This window comes from Bos grunniens, chromosome 27, assembly GCF_055505025.1.
Source record: "Bos grunniens cultivar Pamir isolate PY7600 chromosome 27, Bosgru_T2T1.0, whole genome shotgun sequence".
Taxonomy (NCBI): Eukaryota; Metazoa; Chordata; class Mammalia; order Artiodactyla; family Bovidae; genus Bos; species Bos grunniens.
In genome coordinates, this window is record NC_141191.1 from 21,201,230 (window position 1) to 21,221,615 (window position 20,386).

Sequence of the window (20,386 nt, forward strand, 5' to 3'; positions counted from 1 at the left end):
CAGGCTCCAGTGGGGACTGTTACTGAGTCTGTCTTAAATTTAGTGCCCGAGGCAAATGCCCCCCTCATCATTACTAGTCCTCACCCAGCTGGTTCTTCTGAATTTGTGGAATCCAGTCACATTCCTGCTTCTGGATGGAATGAATAAAAGCACAGAAGAGGGGCAGGAATGTTGCATTAACTGAACTCCCTCCATGTGGAAGGAATAAACTCAAGTAGGATTTAGAAGCAACATAAACTCTGACTATAAAAAATTTTTCCAGTTATTTTCTATAGAGGGCATATTAGCTGTCTGAGCTGCTAGTTCACTTCAGTAGTGTCTTGCCCTTTGTGACCCCATGGACTGTAGCCCCCAGACTCCTCTGTCCATGTGATTCTCCAGGCAAAGAATACTGGAGTGGGTTGCCATTCCCTCCTCCAGTGGATCTTCCCAACCCAGGGATCGAACATGCGTCTCCTGCATTGGCAGGCAGGTTCTTTACCACAAGTGCCATCTGGGAAGCTGAGAGGAAAGAGCAAAAGCATAAATTAAGGGTTCAAAAGTAGGAAATGTCTGTTTTGGAGAACAAACTATAAAGTTGGATGTGAGGCTAACTGCTTCTGACCGACGAGTTCCTGTATTGATCCGATTGACTCGGTGGGCAGTCTTTGCTCAGCGCACTCTGCTACATCCCTGCTACTCCAAGGATGGTCCATGGCCCAGAAGTTTCAGCATCACTAGGGAAATGAATACAAAATGCAGACTCTCAGGCCCCACCAGTGATCTACTGACTCAGTCTGCTTTTTTTTTTACAAGCAGCCCAGTTGATTTGTATCTCTTTTCTAAATTATTGAAAGTTCAGTTTTGTTGTGGAACTTCTACTGTTTTCATTTTTTTTTTTAACTTTTTGTTTTGTACTTGAGTATAGCTGATCAACAAAGAATGTTGTGAGAGCTGCAGGTGGTCAGTCCTGTGAAGGGACTCACTCACACAAGTGCACGTATTCATTCTCCCCAAGAGCTTCCCAGGCAGTGGCAGAGAATTTGCCAGTGATGCAGGAGAAACCAGAGAAGCTGATTTGATCCCTGGATGGGGAAGATCCCCTGGAGGAGGAAATGGCAACCCACTCCAGTATTCTTGCCTGGAGAATCCCATGAACAGAGGAGCCTGGCGGGCTATAATCCACAGGGTCATAGAGTCAAACACGACTGAGTGTGCGCGTGCACACACTTTCTCCCACAAACTCCCCTCTCATCCAGGCAGCCACATAACATTGAGCAGAGTTCCCTGTAATACACAGTAGGTCCTTGTTGGTTATCCATTTTAAATGTAACAATGTGTATGTGTCTGTCCCAAACTCCCTAACTAACCCTTCCCCCTATGCGTCCTCCCTGGCAACCATAAGTTCATTAAGTCTGTAAGTCTCTGTTTTGTAAGTAAGTTCATTTGTATCTTTCACGTATAAAGGATGTCATCCGATATTTCTCCTTCTCTGTCTGACTTACTTCACTCAGTATAATACTCTCTAGGTTCATCCATGTTGCTGCAAATGGCATTATTTCATTATTTTTAATCATAGCTTTCATTTTTAAATTTACTAAACCAACTCTAGATTCCTTCTGGAGAAGGAAGAAAAGCCATTCCTTTAAATGGCTTCACTGAAAACTGTTATGCTCTTACAAAACCAGCAAGTAGTAGGTATGTTGGTACTTGATTCCTAGATATAAAGATGTTCTTTACTAAACTCAGGGCTTGAATGCATGTGTCTTTTTTTCTTTTTTTACCGTAAGTTGAACATTAGATAATACTTTGGGTTTTAAAGCTCAGAGAACTGAACTACAGTTGTAATTAGTGAGTTCTTAAAAAGGTGACTGACATAATTTTATGATTTAAAGCTGTAAATTATAGCCATATTTGTATTAAACAACTGGTATGCTGTGTGTTAACATAAATAAGTAGTAAAGTTCTTTATGGCTGCAAAGCAATGTGACTTGTGGAAACATAGTATTTCATAATTATATGGGATTCAAGTTTAGCTATATTAAGTTCAAACTATTGGATTCGACATTGCAGGGTCATTGGAAAATGTAGACGATACCTACCGATGTGTTAGCCTCTTCTGGGTTTATAGTTCAGTTGACAAAGAAAACATATAACTATTGTGTAATCTAATGGTAAACTGCCATTAGTAACTAATTTGGTCCAGCCTTGTAGTTTATTTCTTAGAAGTGGTTTCATCATTTGTAAAATGAGCAAATTTGAATTGAATCTCTAAAATGTCCTCCAGTATTAATGATAATGAATTCAACTATATGATAATGAATTTTTATCTTTGGGGAACTAATAGCCATTCTTCTTAAGCTAAGATTTAGAGAGCAACCTTATTTTTTTTCTAAAGATGCTGAAATAGCTCACATCTTGTACCAGTGGTGCTCTTCATTGAACGTTTCTTTTACGACATATCTATCAATATTTGACCTTACAGATAATTATAGAAATTGCCCCGTGCTGCGATTCATGGGGTCGCAAAGAGCCGGACACGATTGAGCGACTGAACTGAACTGAATCTTTTTTTCAAGAGGAGCTCCCCTATCATATTCCCAAATCTTAATAAGTAGAGAATTTGTTCTCTCTCATCCAAATTGTTCTCGGAAAAAGATCTCCCTATTTTCCCAGATGGCTCTCTTAGAAAGGAGAGCAAAGTTAATCATTCTACTTTGTTCTGATAGATAATGCTACTGAAAGACAGCTTGAGAAATTAACCGTTTGGGTGAGAATGATTTAGTCCAACCTTTTCTCTCTCTGTTTTTTTAAGCATCTTTAATTTTGCTTTAGTTAAAAAAGAAAAAAAGTTCCCAAGGTAGTAACTTTAAAGGCTTTACAAATCACATTGTAATCATGGAAATATAAAGACATTTCTTCATGTGTTAGGTGAGATTAAGGCAAAGAACATGAGATGAGGTCAGAGAATGAGTTCTATGTGATAGAAATTCAGGTACTATTTTTTTTTTTTAAGATTTATTTTTGTTTGTTTTATTTTTGGCTGTGCTGGGTCTTCATCGCTATGCACAGGCTTTCTCTAGATGGAGCGAGTGAGGCTTTCTCTAGATGGAGCGAGTGGGGCTACTCTCTTGCTGCAGAGCACAAGCTCTAGGGTGTGCAGGCTTCCTCTGTTGTGGCTCCCGGACTCTAGGGCTTGGGCTCTGGGGTTGTGGTGCCGGGGCTTAGCTGCTGCCTCGAGGCATGTAGAGTCTTCCCAGACCAGGGATTGAACCTGTGTCCCCTGCATTGACAGGTGATTCTTTAACCACTGGACCATCAGTGAAGTCCTATTCTTTTTTAAGTTGAAGTATAATTGTTTTCCAATGTTGTGTTTCTGCTGTATGTCAAAGTGAATGAGATACAAGTATGAGTATATCCCCTCCCTCTTGAGCCTCTCTCCTGCACCTGCACCCCATCCCACCCCTCTAGGTCATCACAGAGCTGGGCTCCCTGTGCTCTGCAGCAGCTTCCCACCAGCTGTCTGTTTCACACATGGTAGTGGGTATATGTCAGTGCTTCTCTTAAGGCAGGAAGGGAATGAAACTGGCCATAATACAAGGCTAACCTTTTTTTACAAAATTCCTGAGGGAAGGCTGGTCAACTTTCTCCTGCCCAGGGCTCTATCTCCGTAGTGATGATGTCTTGAAGCTATTTTTTTCTTCAGTGAATGTTGAGGTTAATCTTCCAACTAACCCTGAAGCTGATAAGCTTACTGCAGAATTCGTGTGGTATTCACATCTCTGTACCTCTAATTCTTTACTCTTATCTGCTCTTATCTATTCTTATCTAAAAGTAGGAAAAATGAAGTGAAGTAAAGTCGCTCAGTGACTCTTTGCGACCCCATGGACTGTAGCCTACCAGGCTCCTCTGTCCATGGAATTTTCCAGGCAAGAATACTGGAGTAGGTTGCCATTTCCTTATCCAGGGGATTTTCCCATCCCAGGGATTGAACCCAGGTCTCCTGCATTATAGGCAGGTGCTTTTACCATCTGAGCCACCAGGGAAGTCTAAAGTAGGAAAGACTTCAGTAAATTGATTTCTTACCAAAATTTTCCTAAAGTATTTCTTCTGAATCCATTTCTTTGTGGCTTCTTTTTTAGGGAGGTGGGGTGGGTTGTTTTTTTTTTCCCTCACTGCATGCCTTCCGGGATCTTAGCTCCTTGACCAGGAATTGAACCCAGAGCCATAACAGTCCTAACCACTGTACGGCCAGGGAACTCCCTGTGGTATTTATTTATTTATTTTTTTGATAGCTTTGTTCACTGAGTTGGAGTTTTGTTTTTTTTTTTTTTTGTATCTGTGAATTCAAAAAATCATAAACCCAAGTGTGCTGAACAGTCATGTGAGAATTGATGGGTTCTTTATTTTCCTATTAGTCTTTGCAATCTACTGACTTATAAATCTAAAAAATTTAATCTTACTTTTAGTGGAATTTCACAACTGTTAGAAATATTTTTGTATTCCAGTAACACGGGAAAATTTTTGGGAGACAATGCTGAGCAAGATGCACAAGCTTTAAAAGAAAACTCAGGTTACATATGCATATTAATATGTATGTTATTAATAATCTGCCTTTTTTTTTTTAATGATTTGACAGACTATATCAAGAGCCTTAAAAAGTCACATCCTTTGACTCAGTGATGCTGTTTTTTTCAGGAAGTTTTTCCAAAGGAAGCAATAACAGGTAGTCAAAGATGGCAAAAATATTTCAGTTCAGTTCAGTCGCTCAGTTGTGTCTGGCTCTTTGCAACCCCATGGACCGCAGCACCCCCAGCCTCCCTGTCCATCACCAACTCCCGATGTTTACTCAAATTCACGTCCATTGAGTCGTGATGCCATCCAAACTCATGTCCATTGAGATGGTGATGCCTTCCAACCATCTCATCCTCTGTCATCCGCTTCTCCTCCTGCCTTCAATCTTTCCTAGCATCAGGGTCTTTTCTAATGAGTCAGTTCTTCCCATCAGGTAGCCAAAGTATTGGAGTTTCAGCTTCAGCATTAGTCCTTCCAATGAATATTCAGGACTGATTTCCTTTAGGATTGACTGGTTGGATCTCCTTGCAGTCCAAGGGACCCTCGAGAGTCTTCTCCAACACCACAGTTCAAAACATCAATTCTTTGGCTCGGCTTTCTTTATGGTTCAACTCTCACATCCATACATGATACTGGAAAAACCATAGCTTTGATTAGATGGATCTTTGTTGGCAAAGTAATATCTCTGCTTTTTAATAAGCTATCTAGGTTGGTCATAGCTTTCCTTCCAAGGAGCAAGGGTCTTTTAATTTCATGGCTGCAGTCATCATCTGCAGTGATTTTGGAGCCCCCCCAAAATAAAGTCTGTCACTGTTTCCACTGTTTCCCATCAATTCATGGCAAACAGATGGGGAAACAGTGACAAACAGTGGAAACAGCAAAAATATTTAGTCCAGTGCTATTTATAAGTAAATAATATTTAATAATAAAACTAGAAACAACCTAAGCAGAGAATGACGTGTAACTCATGTTGTCAATTAGGGCTTCGCTGGTGGCTCAGTGGTAGAGAATCCGCCTGCCAATGCAGGAGATGTAGGTTCAGTCCCTGGATCTGGAAGATCCCCTGGAGAAAGAAGTGGCTACCCAAGCCAGAATTCTCGCCTAGGAAATCCCATGGAAAGAGAAGCCTGGTGGGGCTACAGTCCATGGGGTCGGACACGACTTAGTGACTAAACAACAAAGTGGTGTAAATTATCCTCTGTACATTTTTTTTTGAAATAATTTGAGATGTTTTGACGTACAAACCATTTTCTTTATTCTTTTGCAATTTTTAAATCATATTTTACATACTTTGGAGGAGGGAGCTCAGGAAGTGAAAGCTCCATCAGTTGACTTTAGTGAATCTGTTTATACAGACAAATAACTTCTATGATTTGTGTTCAATTCTTCTGTTTCTAGCACTCCCAACTGCTTATACCAGGGTTTCTTAAATGAGTATTGGCCTTCATGGAAGCATAAAGGTGTAGCATATTTAGTGCTTTGTGAAGTCACCACCTCCCCCCCTCCACACACAAAGCTAAAATATGAATACCCGGACTTCCCTTTTCATTTAGCTTGAACCTGTTTTATACTTGAGGATTAAAAATGTTAATTTGTGTTTCATAAAATCTTTTATTAAGGTGCTGCCCCCAAATTTATTATTTCAGTAATTTATTTTCTAACTAAGGAATTACAGTGGGGGAAAAAAGATATTTACATTTTCTATTAGTATAGAAAATTCTATTTTCTATAGAATTCTATTTCTATTTCTGTTAGTATATGAGTTATATAGCATTTATTTTGAGATCAGAGTCTCTTGGTTGCATGTGTTGGTATGCATGCACATGAGTGCTATTGAGATAAACACTGAGGCCTTTCTTCGTGCCCCCAGTAAAGGCTGGTTTCAGCATTCATGGCAGGAAACACAGAGCCCTGTTAGTGGAGATACTGATCGTTTCAGTTCTTCCCTTGTTCCTATTGTCCTGCTTGTATTTAGGTCACTGAAGTATGTTTGAATACAGAGGAAAGATTGAAAGTTAGAAAAATGAGATCTACTCTTAATTTACAATTTTCTAGGTTACAGAATGTCATTGTTTTCCCTGCTGGATATTTTATTTCTTCAGAACAGCACCATGATACCCAATTGACAGTACCTACCAAGATGAGCAAGTCAGTTCAAACAAATGTCTATCTGTGTGACTTATTTGCAGTCTTAGCTTAAATATTTGGGCCTTTCTTAAGCACTTCAGTTTAACCAAAAGCATAATAAGGTTTTAGTTATTTACAAAATCCTTGAATTTGAAAGCTTTCATGGGTTGTTTTTAATGGTTTTTTTTTTTTTTTAAGTGTACAATTGAATTGTTTTAGGGTATGTACAGCCCTTTGCGGCCATCACCACAGTCTTAACATTTGTAGTTCATTACTTTGAAAAAGAAACATGCTCCAGTTAGCAGCCACTCCTCATTCTTTTCCCTCTTGCCCCTTCTTAGCCCTAGAGAACCACCCATCTGCTTTCTGTAGATTTGCCTATTCTGGACATGTCATGGAAATCGTGTCACATCATATGTAGTCTTTTGTTACTGGCTTCTTATACTTTGTAATTTTTGCTTATACTCTTCTTTTATTTATAATATTTGAAGTCTTAACGTTGATTCCATGTTGTAGCACGTACCAATCAATACTCCTTTCTCTTGCTGAAAAATATTTCATTGCATGGATATATAACATTTTGTTATCTGTTTACCAGTTAGTAGACCTGTGGCTTGCTTTCACTTTTGGGCTATTGTGAATAATGTTTCTATTACAAATCATGTACTATTGTGTATAAATTTTTGGACACAAGTTTTTCTTTTTCGTAGATATGTCAGAGTAGATTTGCTGTGTCACACAGTAACTCAGTTTAACATTTTTTGGTACTTCCAATAGAATACCACTTTAACTATGAAGAATCAATGGCTTTTGTTTTCAATTTTGAAGTGCAGTATGTTTGAGATTCACACTGAAAGCAGGGGAAAGAGAAATGCTGGTGCCCTGAGTCTTCATCGATATTCAGCCTTTTTTTGCTGTGCCTGCCTAGTCTATCTGGTAATCACCCTCCAAGGAGACAGTAGGGGGCCCTTCCGAAAGTGAAAAGGGCATTCTTTATAATTATGTTGGGACGATAAGCATAAATTGGGACCATCCTAGGCAAATTAGAACCAGTGGTCAACTCTGTCAACCAAAAAGAAAGAAAAGCTATTGTCAGATTTGGGCGTCCTTCTCTACTGCAGTGAGTTAGGGAGGGGACAGTTTTAACAGCATCTTGCCTCTGTCTTCCGTTTTGCCCATTTCCTCAAATGAAAAAGTGTGTTTGAAAAGAGGTTGAGTCTGTAGCTAGTATCTTAATTACCTATGTCCTTAGTTGCAGGTTTTAAATGTAAAAATAAGGCAATTGAAATTAATCAAATAATGACTTGTTGATTTTTCTAATGTTCACTTGAGTGTGAAACTTTTTGTTTCTTCCAGGAAACAACAAACCATTTCAACTGCAAAGCATCTTAGACTGAGAAACTTGCAACTGTGCTGAAAAACCGAAGACAAATTTTCCTTCCCTCTCATTTGAAAGGAGTTAAAAAAGAAATAAAACGGCGGAGGTTTAAAGTTAATACTCAGGATGAATGATGATAATTCAGATGGCAAGACAGAAGATGAACTGCAGTCCTTATTTATCTGTGATAAAAATGGAAACACATATGGATGCAAACAAAAATCACCACCTACCCAAAACGCTTCAACCAATAATGTGAGTTGGCATTGTGCCAACCCAGATGGCATGGTGGTTGATTATGAAACTGGCTCTGATGTGGACATTGGCGAAAATATTTCTTTAAACCCTCAGTGTGTTGAAGTACACGATCACCAAAAGTCCTCAAGTAACTTCATCAGTAAGGAGGCACTGGAGGCGCACACGGATTCCACGTGTCCATCTTTTGCACATGTTGTAAATACAGTGGAACCCAAACATTTACATAGTAGTTGTCATTCCCTAGGATCGTTGAACCAGAGTGTTGAGACATCTCTAACTTTTGTATGGAAAACTAACAGTGATGATTTGAACTGTACAGACAATCCTACTGCCTTGCTGCTCAACCAGACTTTTGACATAAAAGTGGATAACGTTAACAGTACATTCGTAACACATGATACCACTGGAAAAAGTCAGTCTTTGCCTACCACTGCAAGCCTGCAGCCAAACAACACGAGAAGCATAAATACATCTTTATCCTGTTCCATTCTTCCATCTTCCCATTCTGATAAGATACATGTGAGAGAAACAAGTTGTGATCGAGAGAGCTTTGAAAATTCTCAAGCTGCAGCATCACAGGCCCAGGACACAACTTACACAGTATTTTCTGACATGGTGATGCAAATTGATGTTGTTGTTCCAGATACTGAAAATCAGTGTCACTGTTCTTCAGGAAAGGTTGCCAGTGAGTACCCAGATGGAGCACAGCAAAGACGAGGCACAGAAAAGGAGATACAAGCTCTAACACAAGTTTCTGATGGCATGGATGTTCCCAGTGGGTCTGTATTACAAGAGTTCTTTTGTCCATCTAAAGATGAACCAAATAGGGAGACACATTCACAGAGCTCATATGGGCAAAAGGAAATGGGCCAAAATGTAAGAGAAACAGTGTCCAATTGTCTTATAGATGATGAATGCCCTTTACTGGTGCCAGCTGTTAATAAAAGCAAAACCCAAGTGCTGGGCCCAAAACACCAAGTCACTGTGACTAAAGACACACCAACTGCCCCCAATGAAAAGCATTTGGGAACCCAAAATCTTACCATAGAACTGATACCGAATAGCCCGCCAGGACAAAAGGAAGCGTCAGTACTTGAGCTGACTTGGAATGCAGATGATATGGTCATCAGTACAGATAACAGAATTTGCATGTCCACGCCAGTCCTTGAACCTATAAATACAACCTTTTCTGTCTCACCTGTTGAAGGCGTGGAGAAATGTAGCAAAGTGCCGACAAGTAATCGAGAGCTCCGATGTTTACCAAATTTGAAGGCAGCACCAATGATTGTGTCAAAACTTAACCTAGGAAAATCAACCACCAAAGCAAATAGCCCCCTAGGCAGCAAAGTTAGAAAAACCAAAATTATAAGTTACCCAAGACCAAACTTCAAGAACGTTAAAGCAAAAGTTATATCCAGACCCATGTTGCAGCCCAAGGACCCTGCTCTATCAAAAGCTGCACCCAGACCTCAGTTAACTGGTGCCTCGTCTCCCTCATCAGTGTCTTCCTCAAGACAGTCAACAGGTTTAAGCAAAACAGCAACATATGACTTGAATGCAGACCCCAAAGCAGAAATTCCAATTAACAAGACGCATAAGCAGCAATTTAATAAACTCATTACGAGCCAGGCTGTGCATGTTACAACTCATTCTAAAAATGCTTCACACAAGAAGCATCCAAGAACAACATCTGCCATGAAATCAAATCAGGAAGATGTTGACAAAGCAAGTTCTTCCAATCCAGCATGTGAGACTGGGTCTGTGGCTGCAGTTTTTCAGATCAAAGATGAGCTCCCTGTGAAAATGGAAAGCACAGAAGGCTTGGAAGTGCCCTGTACTTCCCACATCGATAGGATTAGCCCTGAAAAGAAGGGTGAAGAAGGAAATGGGACACCAGTGGCAAAACAGGAGCTAAAAAAGGAAATCCTGAGCGAGACCTCTGACTTTGGTTCTCTGTTTTTGGTAAGTGAAATTTCTTCCTGCTTCAGAAGTGGTGGTGGAAACAGCGGGATGGATTAGCAATTGGTTCCCCTTTAATAGTGAATAAAATTGCTGAACTCTGTGTGCAGATTTGCTTTCAGGTATTGCAGTATTATTCATTAATTTTTAGTACATTTTAGGGTGTTCATTGGTTATATGCATATTTTTAAAAAATCTGAATTTCAGTATTTTATTTTGAGCATCAATATTCCTTTTAATAGTAAGCTGAAAGGACAAGTTACTTTAATGTTTTCGTGTAATTAGTTGTTTGAAGTTAGATATCTGGTTGGATTTTATATTTATTAAAAAAAAAACAAAACATTTTTTATGAACTTTGAACTGTATCAGACCACAGTTGAACAATGTCTCAGCAGTGCTGGTAAACAGAGTTAATATGAAAATAGCTCCTGGGCTGCTCTGAGGAAGCACTCTGGGCAGTGGAGCCCCCTCTGGTGAACAGGAGGATTCGGGATGCTGCCTCTGATCAGCTAATGTGACTTCGGCCAAGTAGTATTTTGAGACACAGGGATGAAAGGATTGGGCTAGTAGCTGTCTGAGATCTCTTGCTGTCCTAACACATTGGTCCCTGATACTAAAGGAAAACCCACTGTATTTCGTATGGTGAAAAGGCAATATGTTTTTACAGCACTTGGCAGATACTTGGGTGTTCGATTTAAACAGGAATCCATAAGCAGTTCAAAGATTATTTTTCATTAAGCATGTGTATTTATTTTAAACTTTCAATTTTATATTTGAGTATAGGTGGTTAACAATATTGTGATAGTTTCAGGTGGACAGCAAAGGGACTCAGCCGTAGACATTAAACATGTATGTAATTTTTGCCCAGAGCATGAAGAAACTGGCTTTCGGAGTTGTAGAAGCATTTCAGAGGCTAGTCTTGGACTCTGTGTGTTTGTCCTTGGTCCTGTTTTTGGCAGTGGGCACTGGCATGCGTTTTCAGCCCATGTAGGGCTTTTCTTGGGCTTCTGTCTTGTGGGTCAAGAGTGGACGTGGGTGCCGGGTGCCAGGTGCCAGGGAAGGAAGGCAGCTGTGAGTCATCTGTGTGAAGGACTCCCGTCTGAAGGAATGATACATGTATAGCTTGAAGTGTTGAAAGGCTGTTGTAAGTGTTTTCAGGGCTTCCCTACTGACTCAGATGGAAAGAATCCGCATGCCAACACAGGAGACCACGGGTTTGATCCCTGGGTTGGGAAGATGCCCTGGAGGAGGGCATAGCAACCCACTCCAGCATTCTTGCCTGGAGAATCCCATGGACAGAGAAGCCTGGTGTGCTGCAGTCCATGGGGTCACAAAGAACCGGACATGACTAAGCAACTAACAATTTCACTTTTCATGGTACATCAGAAATTCTTAGGTTCTGCTAGAGATAGTCTTGAGCTAGGTCAGCTTAGAGATGCTTTAGCTTTTATAATAAATCTTTTTAGAAAGAATGGTACACCACAGTGATCCCTGAACTACTGAGATTGTCCATTATTTCAAAACCCAGGTGTTTATTTTTTTAACTTCTTTTGAAGTCAAGCTTAGGAAACTCATTGTATCCAATTTTTAATTTGATACTTTGCTAAATTAAATAATACACTGTTGTAATGCTAAGAAACAGTCTTAGTTTGCTATTTCTAGATACATATACATGAAAACAATAGAATTATTCCTCCTTGATTTATGGGAGACTTTTTAATTGTGCATTGATCACCAACTGCCTCCCAAATCCTAGCATAAAGTTTCTTTAAATAACATTTGCTTTGACTATAAATTGGTGGTGTAATTTTGAAATGAAAAGCTTTTCTGATCCGTGCATCATGTAAGTCAGCATTTTGTTTCCCACGGGCAGAAGGAAATCCTATTTTTCAGCGTGATGATGTCGTATAGAAATAAGGTGATAGAATCATCTGGATCCCAGTGTATCTTGGAAAAGAAGCACTTTTCATCTTAGAAATTTTGCAGTAGAATTTCCATATTTTTAGCACTGACATGTTTACTTACTGACAAATACTACAAACTCATTTCTCCCCCCATGGTAATGTTTTATGCGCAGTTCTCTCCAATATCCCTATTCACTGCTTACACATTTCTGTGTGTCACAGGGCAGGAGCTGGCCAAACGGCCACTGGCCACAGGCTTTGTACTTACTATAGAGAGCTGAATGAATCAGCCTTTGCCTCATGTTGTAGGCAGACCCCTGTGTTTCTTGGTCACTTCGGCAGTACCTAAAGATTCTGGATCTGCCCTGGGTCCATGCTGAGACAGTGCTGGAGGGATATGCATTTTCTCTGTGCTCTGTTGGTCCTGAGCAGAATTAGTCCTTGAGTTTACGGAATCCTTAGGTTGCCTACAGCTTCACAGCTGTTTGAGTTGAGTGAGTGTCATTCTCTCAGTCATGTCTGACTCTGTGACCCCAAGGACTGTAGCCCACCAGGCTCCTCTGTCCCTGGGATTCTCCAGGCAAGAATACTGGAGTGGATTGTCATTCCCTTCTCCAGGAGATCTTCCCGACCCAGGGATCGGTCCCTGGACTCTTGCATTGCAGACGTGTTCTTTACTATCTCAGCCACAAGGGAGGCTGCTGCTGCTGCCACTGCTAAGTTGCTTCAGTCGTGTCCGACTCTGTGCGACCGCAGAGATGGCAGCCCACCAGGCTCCCCCGTCCCTGGGATTCTCCAGGCAAGAACACTGGAGTGGGTTGCCATTTCCTTCTCCATAGCAAGGGAAGCTAGTCAGGGCTTATCTGAAACTTCATAAAAGTTCTATGTCAGAAGGAACTTGATTTTAATTTGATGCATTTGAGTGTAGCTATGCATTACAGAGCTTTTGTATTGGTGATAGTGTGTTTGATGAAAGGAATGGGGAATTATCTAAAAGCAAGGAAACACATATTTCTTCAGTGACTGTGCGAAACCCTCTGCTCTAGGCTCTTACGTATATTATGCCATTTAATTTTCCAGAATGTTCAGGTGCTTTATACATTATCATTTACTCTTTCCAGTAACAACAGGCAAGTTCTTGCTACAGTTTAAGGATTCATAGAGGTCACTTAAAACACAGAGACAGCCGGTAAGTTGTAAAAGCTGAGATTCAAACTCAGGTCTCCTGATCTGAATCCTAGCCCTTTCTGCTCCACGCACTGGGCTTTCAGAATTTCAAGGAATGTTGACTTTAAAAGGCAGAGCAAATCTGATTTGTTAAAGATTTACTTTGTAAGTTGGTTAGAAGTTTGGGTTACTTTTTAAATGTTGTTCTCTGGGGAGATTACCTTAGCCAGTTTCACAATGGTGGGAGAAGATTTTTTATCCTTTGCTTGCTTTTCTTGGCCAATTTTACATTGCTTTCCAGTGTTCTCTTAGAGTATTGCCCTATGTAAGTTAGTTTTTAATTCACGTAGTGGATGTCATCAGCATGGACTTTATATCATTCTGTGGGAAATTATCTACTTCTGACTTACTAAGCAAGGGTCCTGCTGGGGGAAAGGCAGCACAGAGGTTCATAGCACCGATTTTGGAGATCGACATGGTTTCACATGGTAGCTCCATCCATTCATTGGCAAAGAGGCATCAGGCAAGTTTCAGCCTCTGTGAGGCTCAATTTTTCTTTATGTAATGGAAGAATATAAATCATGGCTTACAGTGTTGAAATTTGTTCTTGGAGTAAACCTCAGGCTCTCACTTCCTGTGTGTACATTTATTGGGTGCCCACTGTGTGCTTTGGGGGGCTTCCCAAGTGGCTCAGTGGTAAAAGAATCTGCCTGCCAGTGCAGAAGACATGGTTTCAGACCTGGGTTGGGAAGATCCCTGGGAGAAGGGAATGGCAACCCACTGCAGTATTCTTGCTGGGAAAATCCCATGGGCAGAGGAGCCTGATGGGCTACAGTCCATGGAGTCGCAAAGGGCTGGACACAACTGAGTGGCCAACACACACCGTGTGCTGTATATGGTGGTGATTGTTGGGATATAGAGATGGAAAGACCCAGCCCCTGGCCAAGCCTAGAGTCTAGTGCAGCGGGCATTAGAATGTAAAGAAAGATGGGCTGTCAGGCTGTCAGTTGGGGGTGTGTATGGCTGCTGTGCTGGTGGCCGTGATGGGGAGAGAGATCCAGGAAGGAAGGCTTCTGGGGGGAGAGCGCATGGATCACCAGCTGAAGCTTAAAGATCGAGGATGAGTTGGAAGGGTATTCTGGGTGGAAGGAATAACATGTGCCAAGATGAAGGCGCATTGTCACGCAGGGGTCACAGGGTAGTGAGGATGTCTGGAGCTGGGAGTGCAGAACCACAGGCAGTAAGGAACCAGTGAAGGGGAGGGCAGGACCGCCACACACACCCCAGAGGCCTTTTATAGAAGAGCTGACTTTATCTAGGAGACCGAGGGAAGCCTCCTGGCCCAGTTTGGACTGTCAGCATTTATGACATTTAACATTAAAACTAAGACATTTCCAGAATATATATTCATTTGAAATAAAGTTAAATCCATTGTGTTTTAATGTAACATTTTAAAAACTAACCGCATTTTCCAAAACAAAAATACTTAATGAGGAGACTGGCACTGTTCCACATTTTTGTAAATTTAATGTCTGACTTAATTGGAGATGGTTGGGTTATGCCTCTGTCTGCTGTGTTCTGTGTATGTGGTTGGAACGGTGATACAGAAACATACAGAAGTTAAGAAAGGAGACTTGTAGAGATAGCTTTCACTGTGTAGGTCGGGTGTCTGGGCACGTGGTGGTGAATATGAGAAAAGCTAAGTTTTGAGATGGGTGGATAAAATTCACCTGATTTTTAGAAACTGCTTCATGTCCTTCGGCTGTGAAATGGAGTATGGTGAAAGCATCCCTGAAGGGTTGTTAGGATCATGAATTGATACGTACATTTTGAACTTACTTTTCATTTTAAAAGGGCTGTATGTTGATTAGTAAAAACAACAATAATATGATTATTGTCAACATTATTGGGTCAAGGCACCTGAAGTATGCTAAGTGAGGCAGATGAAGAAAGAAATGAAGTATGTGGGGAACTCGGGAGAGAGTGCCGACTCGGACGTGAGGGCTTGGTGGACAAGGTCATCTGGGGAGAGTATATGGTGAGAAAGTTTCCAGGGCCAAGTTTAGAACACTTGCGATGACCAGCATTTAAAGGCAGAGAAGAACAGAACCCAGAGAAGGAATAGCCAGACGGATAGAAGAGGATCCAGGAAAGAGCTCTGTGGGAGAAACCAATGGAAGATGGCCTCATGGGGGCTGGAGACCGTGGAGAGGAAATCTAGGAAAAGGACTGAAAGCTATGAATTTAACTTGTGACACCAGTCACCTTGGGCACAGTTTCCCTGATGGGACCCAAGGCAGATCATGGTGAATCAAAGAGTAAACTATCAAGAGCGGAAATGTCTTCATAGTAAAAATGAAAAATATCCATCGGGCGTATCTGTTTAGACAGAGATTGTTTCTTTCCCATACCTACCACCATCGGGAAGTGGTGGTGTGGGAGTGGGACGTGTGACCTGGCCTGACGTCTTCCCTCTTTTCCCCACAGGATTCTGCTTCCAAACCTGCAGGCATCTCAGGTGGGAAACCAGCTACGAAACCAGCTACGCCCAACCCCTCCATTCTGAGGAAAACACCTGGTCCGAAAGCCAGAGTGGGGCCTTCTGTTTCCTGTTTGAGGCGGAATAGCGACAGCAGAAATCTCACCTGCGATCGGGCCGTGTCTCCTCAGAGGATCAGGCGTGTGTCCAGTTCTGGTAAGAGTCAAATAATTCAGCTGTGCTTTAGAGCAGTTCGTAAATGATTCAGATTTAAATCGGTCCCATCAGGAACCTGTCTCAGAGAGATGGGTTTTGGTTCTAGAACTCTGGTGCATTGTGTCACTAAAGCGTTTCGTCTTTTGTGGTCCAGCATCTTGCACAGGGAAGGTGGAAAAAAAAGTCCAAGACACAGCTGTGATCCTTGAGCAGCGCTGGAGGCTGGTTGGAACGGAGAGAGACGTGTATAAGCTGACATAAAAGCTCTCCAGGAGCAGGCGTGTCTCCATATACAAGCAGGCCCTGGTCATACAGGAATCGTTTCACTTTACAAACAGTGAAGTGCTTAATAATACTTGTGTGATACACTCCTTTCATCATGCGCCCTCATCAAAAAATGAAGAGACTAGTGTTTTTCTTGAATTTTACTGAAAGGTGTTTTATAAAATCTTCTAGGAGGAATGTCCCTGGTGGTCCAGGGGCTAAGACTCCACGCTCCCAATGCAGGGGACCGGGGTTTGATCCCTGGTCAGGGAACTAGGTCCCACACGCCACAACTGAGACCCAACGCAGTCAAATAAATATGTTAAAAATCTTCGGGGATATGAAGGTGACTACAGAGTTACATTTTTCTAATACCAAGGTTGTTTATATTGGTTTGCATATTAGAAGTAGTGAAGGCAAGATTTATAAAATTTGAGAGCTTCCAGAGCAGCTCTTAAATGTCTTCCTAAGTTTGGCTGAGGTTAGGATTTCTCTGTGTTACAAAATCAGAACAGGAAGTGGGGAAGGCAGCCCCTTTCAAAGAGACGAAGACAAAAAGCCTGCTGGCCATTCCAGTTGACTGAGAGCACTCTGCAGGGGTCACCCCTCATTTTAGCAGGTATAGCACTGAGCAAATGAAAGGCATGTCAGATAGATTTAGAAGTGAGTTCCCTTATAAAAATAGTGGCTGCTGTTGAATGGTCTAAGGGAGAAGGTGCCCCAAAGTTTCTGTGTCCTCAGATGTGAGAACATTCTGCAGAAACTTAACGAAACCAGTGAAATCCCCAGGGTTCTCTTTACCTGTCTACACCTTAGGATTTTGAGGTTTTATTTTCCAATCCTATTATGAAGCTGTCGAGCTTCCTATTATGAAGCTGTTACGTGAGAAGCTTATATAACACGCAGACAGGTTGTAAGGGTGATTTATTTAGGTCCAGGCCCCAATAAATCAGGGCTTGTGCATCCAAATCTTGAGGGTTGTCGTGAGGAGCAAACCCAGGAGGAGGAAGGGGACTTTGCATGCATTTCCATTTCTACCCCCAGAGGAACTCTGGGAGAACAACAGTAAGAGGCGCTCAAGACGTTGGGAGAAGCAATAAATCTTATTCGGGATGTTGCCACAGTCTGGAGAGTGGGGCAGAAGTGAGATTGAAGCTTTGGTCCTCACTGCTGCTGCTGTCCAAGGCTCACGGATTTGCAGATGGGAAGCCCCTTTCCTGTTCAGGCATCAGGGGCCCCTGTGGCCTGGCGTCCAGGAAGGCCATAGCCGCTGGCAGCCTGGCCTGTTGCGAGGAGTGCTGCCTTATGGCAGGGCCGTGGCCCCAGGGAGCTGCCTGAGCTAGTCATGTGCCTTCCCCCAGCTTCTGTGAAGTGACAGGGTTTGAGACAGTCAGGCTTTTACAGTCCTCATCTTTCTAGGGACAGTGTGGAGCTCACCTAATTTTCTGAGTAGTGGCTGCTCGTAGTGTAATTCTAGCACGTGGTGCTCAAATCCCAGAAAACCTGAAACACACACATTTCTACAAATTAGGCCAGTACCCAGAATATATTGTAAAAGATGAGATTCTTTTATATAGGTGATCCCACCAAGGAGTGACATATTTTTGAAGTCCCTTTACTGTATGCTACAGAATGCCATGCCTTAAAGAGAGAAAAGTAGGTCTGCCTAGTCTTCATGAAAAGACAGGACATTTCTTGAGCTTTTATTAACCTGTGTACATAAGCTTAATAACTAAGTTATGCATTCAGAGTTTTCAATCCAAGTTAAAAACTCAATTAGGCAAAAACGGAATCTCTCACTTGGTAATTTTCCATATATAAATGCAAAAAAATGACTGTAGCCAGAAATTTTGTGGGTTTGCATTTGAGTTGAACAGTTGGAAGATTAACTTGGTGATGCTATGTTTAAAATGTGTTTATCTTTTAATAAAATTAATAGCAACCATAACTTGTTTGCACGCTGACAGTAAATTGAGAGGTGTTTGTCGTGGAAAATGGGAAACTTAATCATCACAGAGTTAGAACAGAAAATCAAGCAGCCAAAACAACGTGTCTTTGGATCTTTGAGAGCATGTTGCCATTTGCCGTACAATGAAGTGTTTGTGTCTTTGAAAATTGAAACCAAATGGACATCCTCTGTGCTCATACAAAGTTGCTCTCCTAAAAGGTAACCAGCAGGAATGTTCCAGCCCACTTGGGGTTTTCAATAAATCCTTTCAGAGAACCAAGTAGAAAACCAGACTTGGAGCTGTGAAATAGCCATTTTCTTGAAGCTATAAAATGAGTATGAGGAAGACTTGGGATTAAACCCAATGGAACTTTTCCATTTCACTTGTCAAAACTTGGGAATTGTAATGTACAGCATGAGAACTGTAGTTAACTCTGCTATATATTAATATATAGGAAAGTTGCTAAGAGAGTAAATCCTGAGAGTAAGTCTCCTAACAAGGAAAAAAGTTTTTTAATTGTATCTATATGAGATGATGGGTGTTGTGGTAATCACAATACATGTAAGTCAGACTATTACGCTGCACACCTTAAACTTATACGGTGATGTATGTCAATCACATCTCATTAAAACTAGAAATAAAAAAGTAACTTAAATCTGGAAATTTATATGAAACCAGATTAGTGATTATAACAAACCGTATGCAAGTCATCTTTGCTTCTTTGGAGTATGTATGTGTTTTAACCCCTCAAATAAGATGACATAAGCAAGGAAAAATATTTCTAACAATAATCATAATGCCAATAGTAGCAGCTCACACTTGTTAACATGCTTACCAGGTTCCAGGCTTTGTCTTTATCTTCTCACCTATAAATTCCTTTACTCCTCACAATAGGTCTGTGAGGCTTGTCTGCATTTTACAGAAGAGGAAACCATCACACTGAGGTTGAATCATTTTCCAGGTTGTGCAGCTAGAAAGTCACAGAGGTTACAGATTCTGACCAGTAACAGGGCTCAGAGTCCATGCTCTTCACCTTCATGTTATCATGTTTCTTCATGAAAGAAACACTTTCAAATTAACCATGAGTTTTGGAAAAGTTCTTAGGCTCAGCTGAATACATTAGAAACTGTGGTATGTCTCTTGTCTTCACAATCTGTATCAATTTACTGTGATGTAAATGGTTTTATGTGGGCATTGCAGATTAATGCTGTTGAATAAAACAACTGCTTAGGAAATACCTCGAGATCGAGTGCCTTCAGAAACTGCCTGCTACCCTCTTTCAGAGGTAATACCAGTTCTTGCCAGGTTTTAGATTATAATTGTGTGTGTTCCTTCATAGCCACTTGTAATTGCCCTGCCAGGGGCCAGCCTGAGGTAGGCAGGATTACAGAAATAAAGCAGAGTATGCCCCTGCCGTGGAGCACCTTTTAACTAACTACCTGGCAAGGGTGAGAGCGTGTTCCTACAGCAACCGCAGAGCAGCTCAAAGGGATCTGTAAGCAGTGTGCAGAGGGCCCTTAGGTGCTTTAGGATTTGGAGGAAAAGAAGGATGTTCAGGGACCCGTCTGATCATACCAGAGTCTGAAGCAAGGCCTCATGAAGGAAATGGTTCTCTTTCTCCAGAAGAAAACTAAAGACCATTTCAAAAGGGTAAACCTTTGTGTTCATTCATCTAATGTGGGTTAGTAAAATAAATTCCTCTCAGACCAGGAGTACATCCCAAACCTGTAATGACTTGCCTACCCTTCGAGGTTTCCCTTCTTTCCCACTCAGGTGTTTTTGTAAACTGGCTTCTTGTTGATTTAGTGCTAGAGTGTTTTTTAAAATTGTCTCAGCTTACTTCTGTACCGTTTCGGCCTTTTCAAGGCAAGAGTTTGAGAAGAGATAGCAATCAGAATTATGAGAAATGTAGTCACGCTTGCAGAAGTACTGAAAGCCAGAAAAGATCATCTAATAACCATTCTAAAAGCAAACTTGAATATGTTGCTTATAGAGGTGTTGTTTATTTGTATGTAATTAAACCACTCACTCACATTTTAAAGAATGTATCTCAAGGTTTTTCTCCATAAAAAAATAATAATAGTAGTTGTTCTCCATAAAAAATAATAATAGTAGTAGTAAGGTGTTTTGA

General features: G+C 41.2%; 1 protein-coding gene across 16 annotated transcripts in view; it reads left to right on the forward strand.

Moving 5' to 3' along the window:
• Nucleotides 1-20,386, forward strand: part of MTUS1 (microtubule associated scaffold protein 1) — a 188,100-nt gene that overhangs the window by 55,800 nt on the left and 111,914 nt on the right. For 15 of the 16 annotated variants that reach the window (XR_015156297.1, XR_015156296.1, XR_015156298.1 and 12 more), the window contains exons 2-3: nucleotides 8,038-10,279; nucleotides 15,835-16,042. Coding sequence is in view for 13 of the 16 variants with exons in the window: in XM_086380637.1 (XP_086236763.1) it covers nucleotides 8,186-10,279; nucleotides 15,835-16,042 (2,302 nt within the window). In the remaining 3 variants the exon portion in view is untranslated. Of the gene's footprint in view, nucleotides 1-4,299; nucleotides 4,706-8,037; nucleotides 10,280-15,834; nucleotides 16,043-20,386 lie in introns of those variants that run through there. The other variant, XM_086380639.1, reaches the window with a different exon arrangement.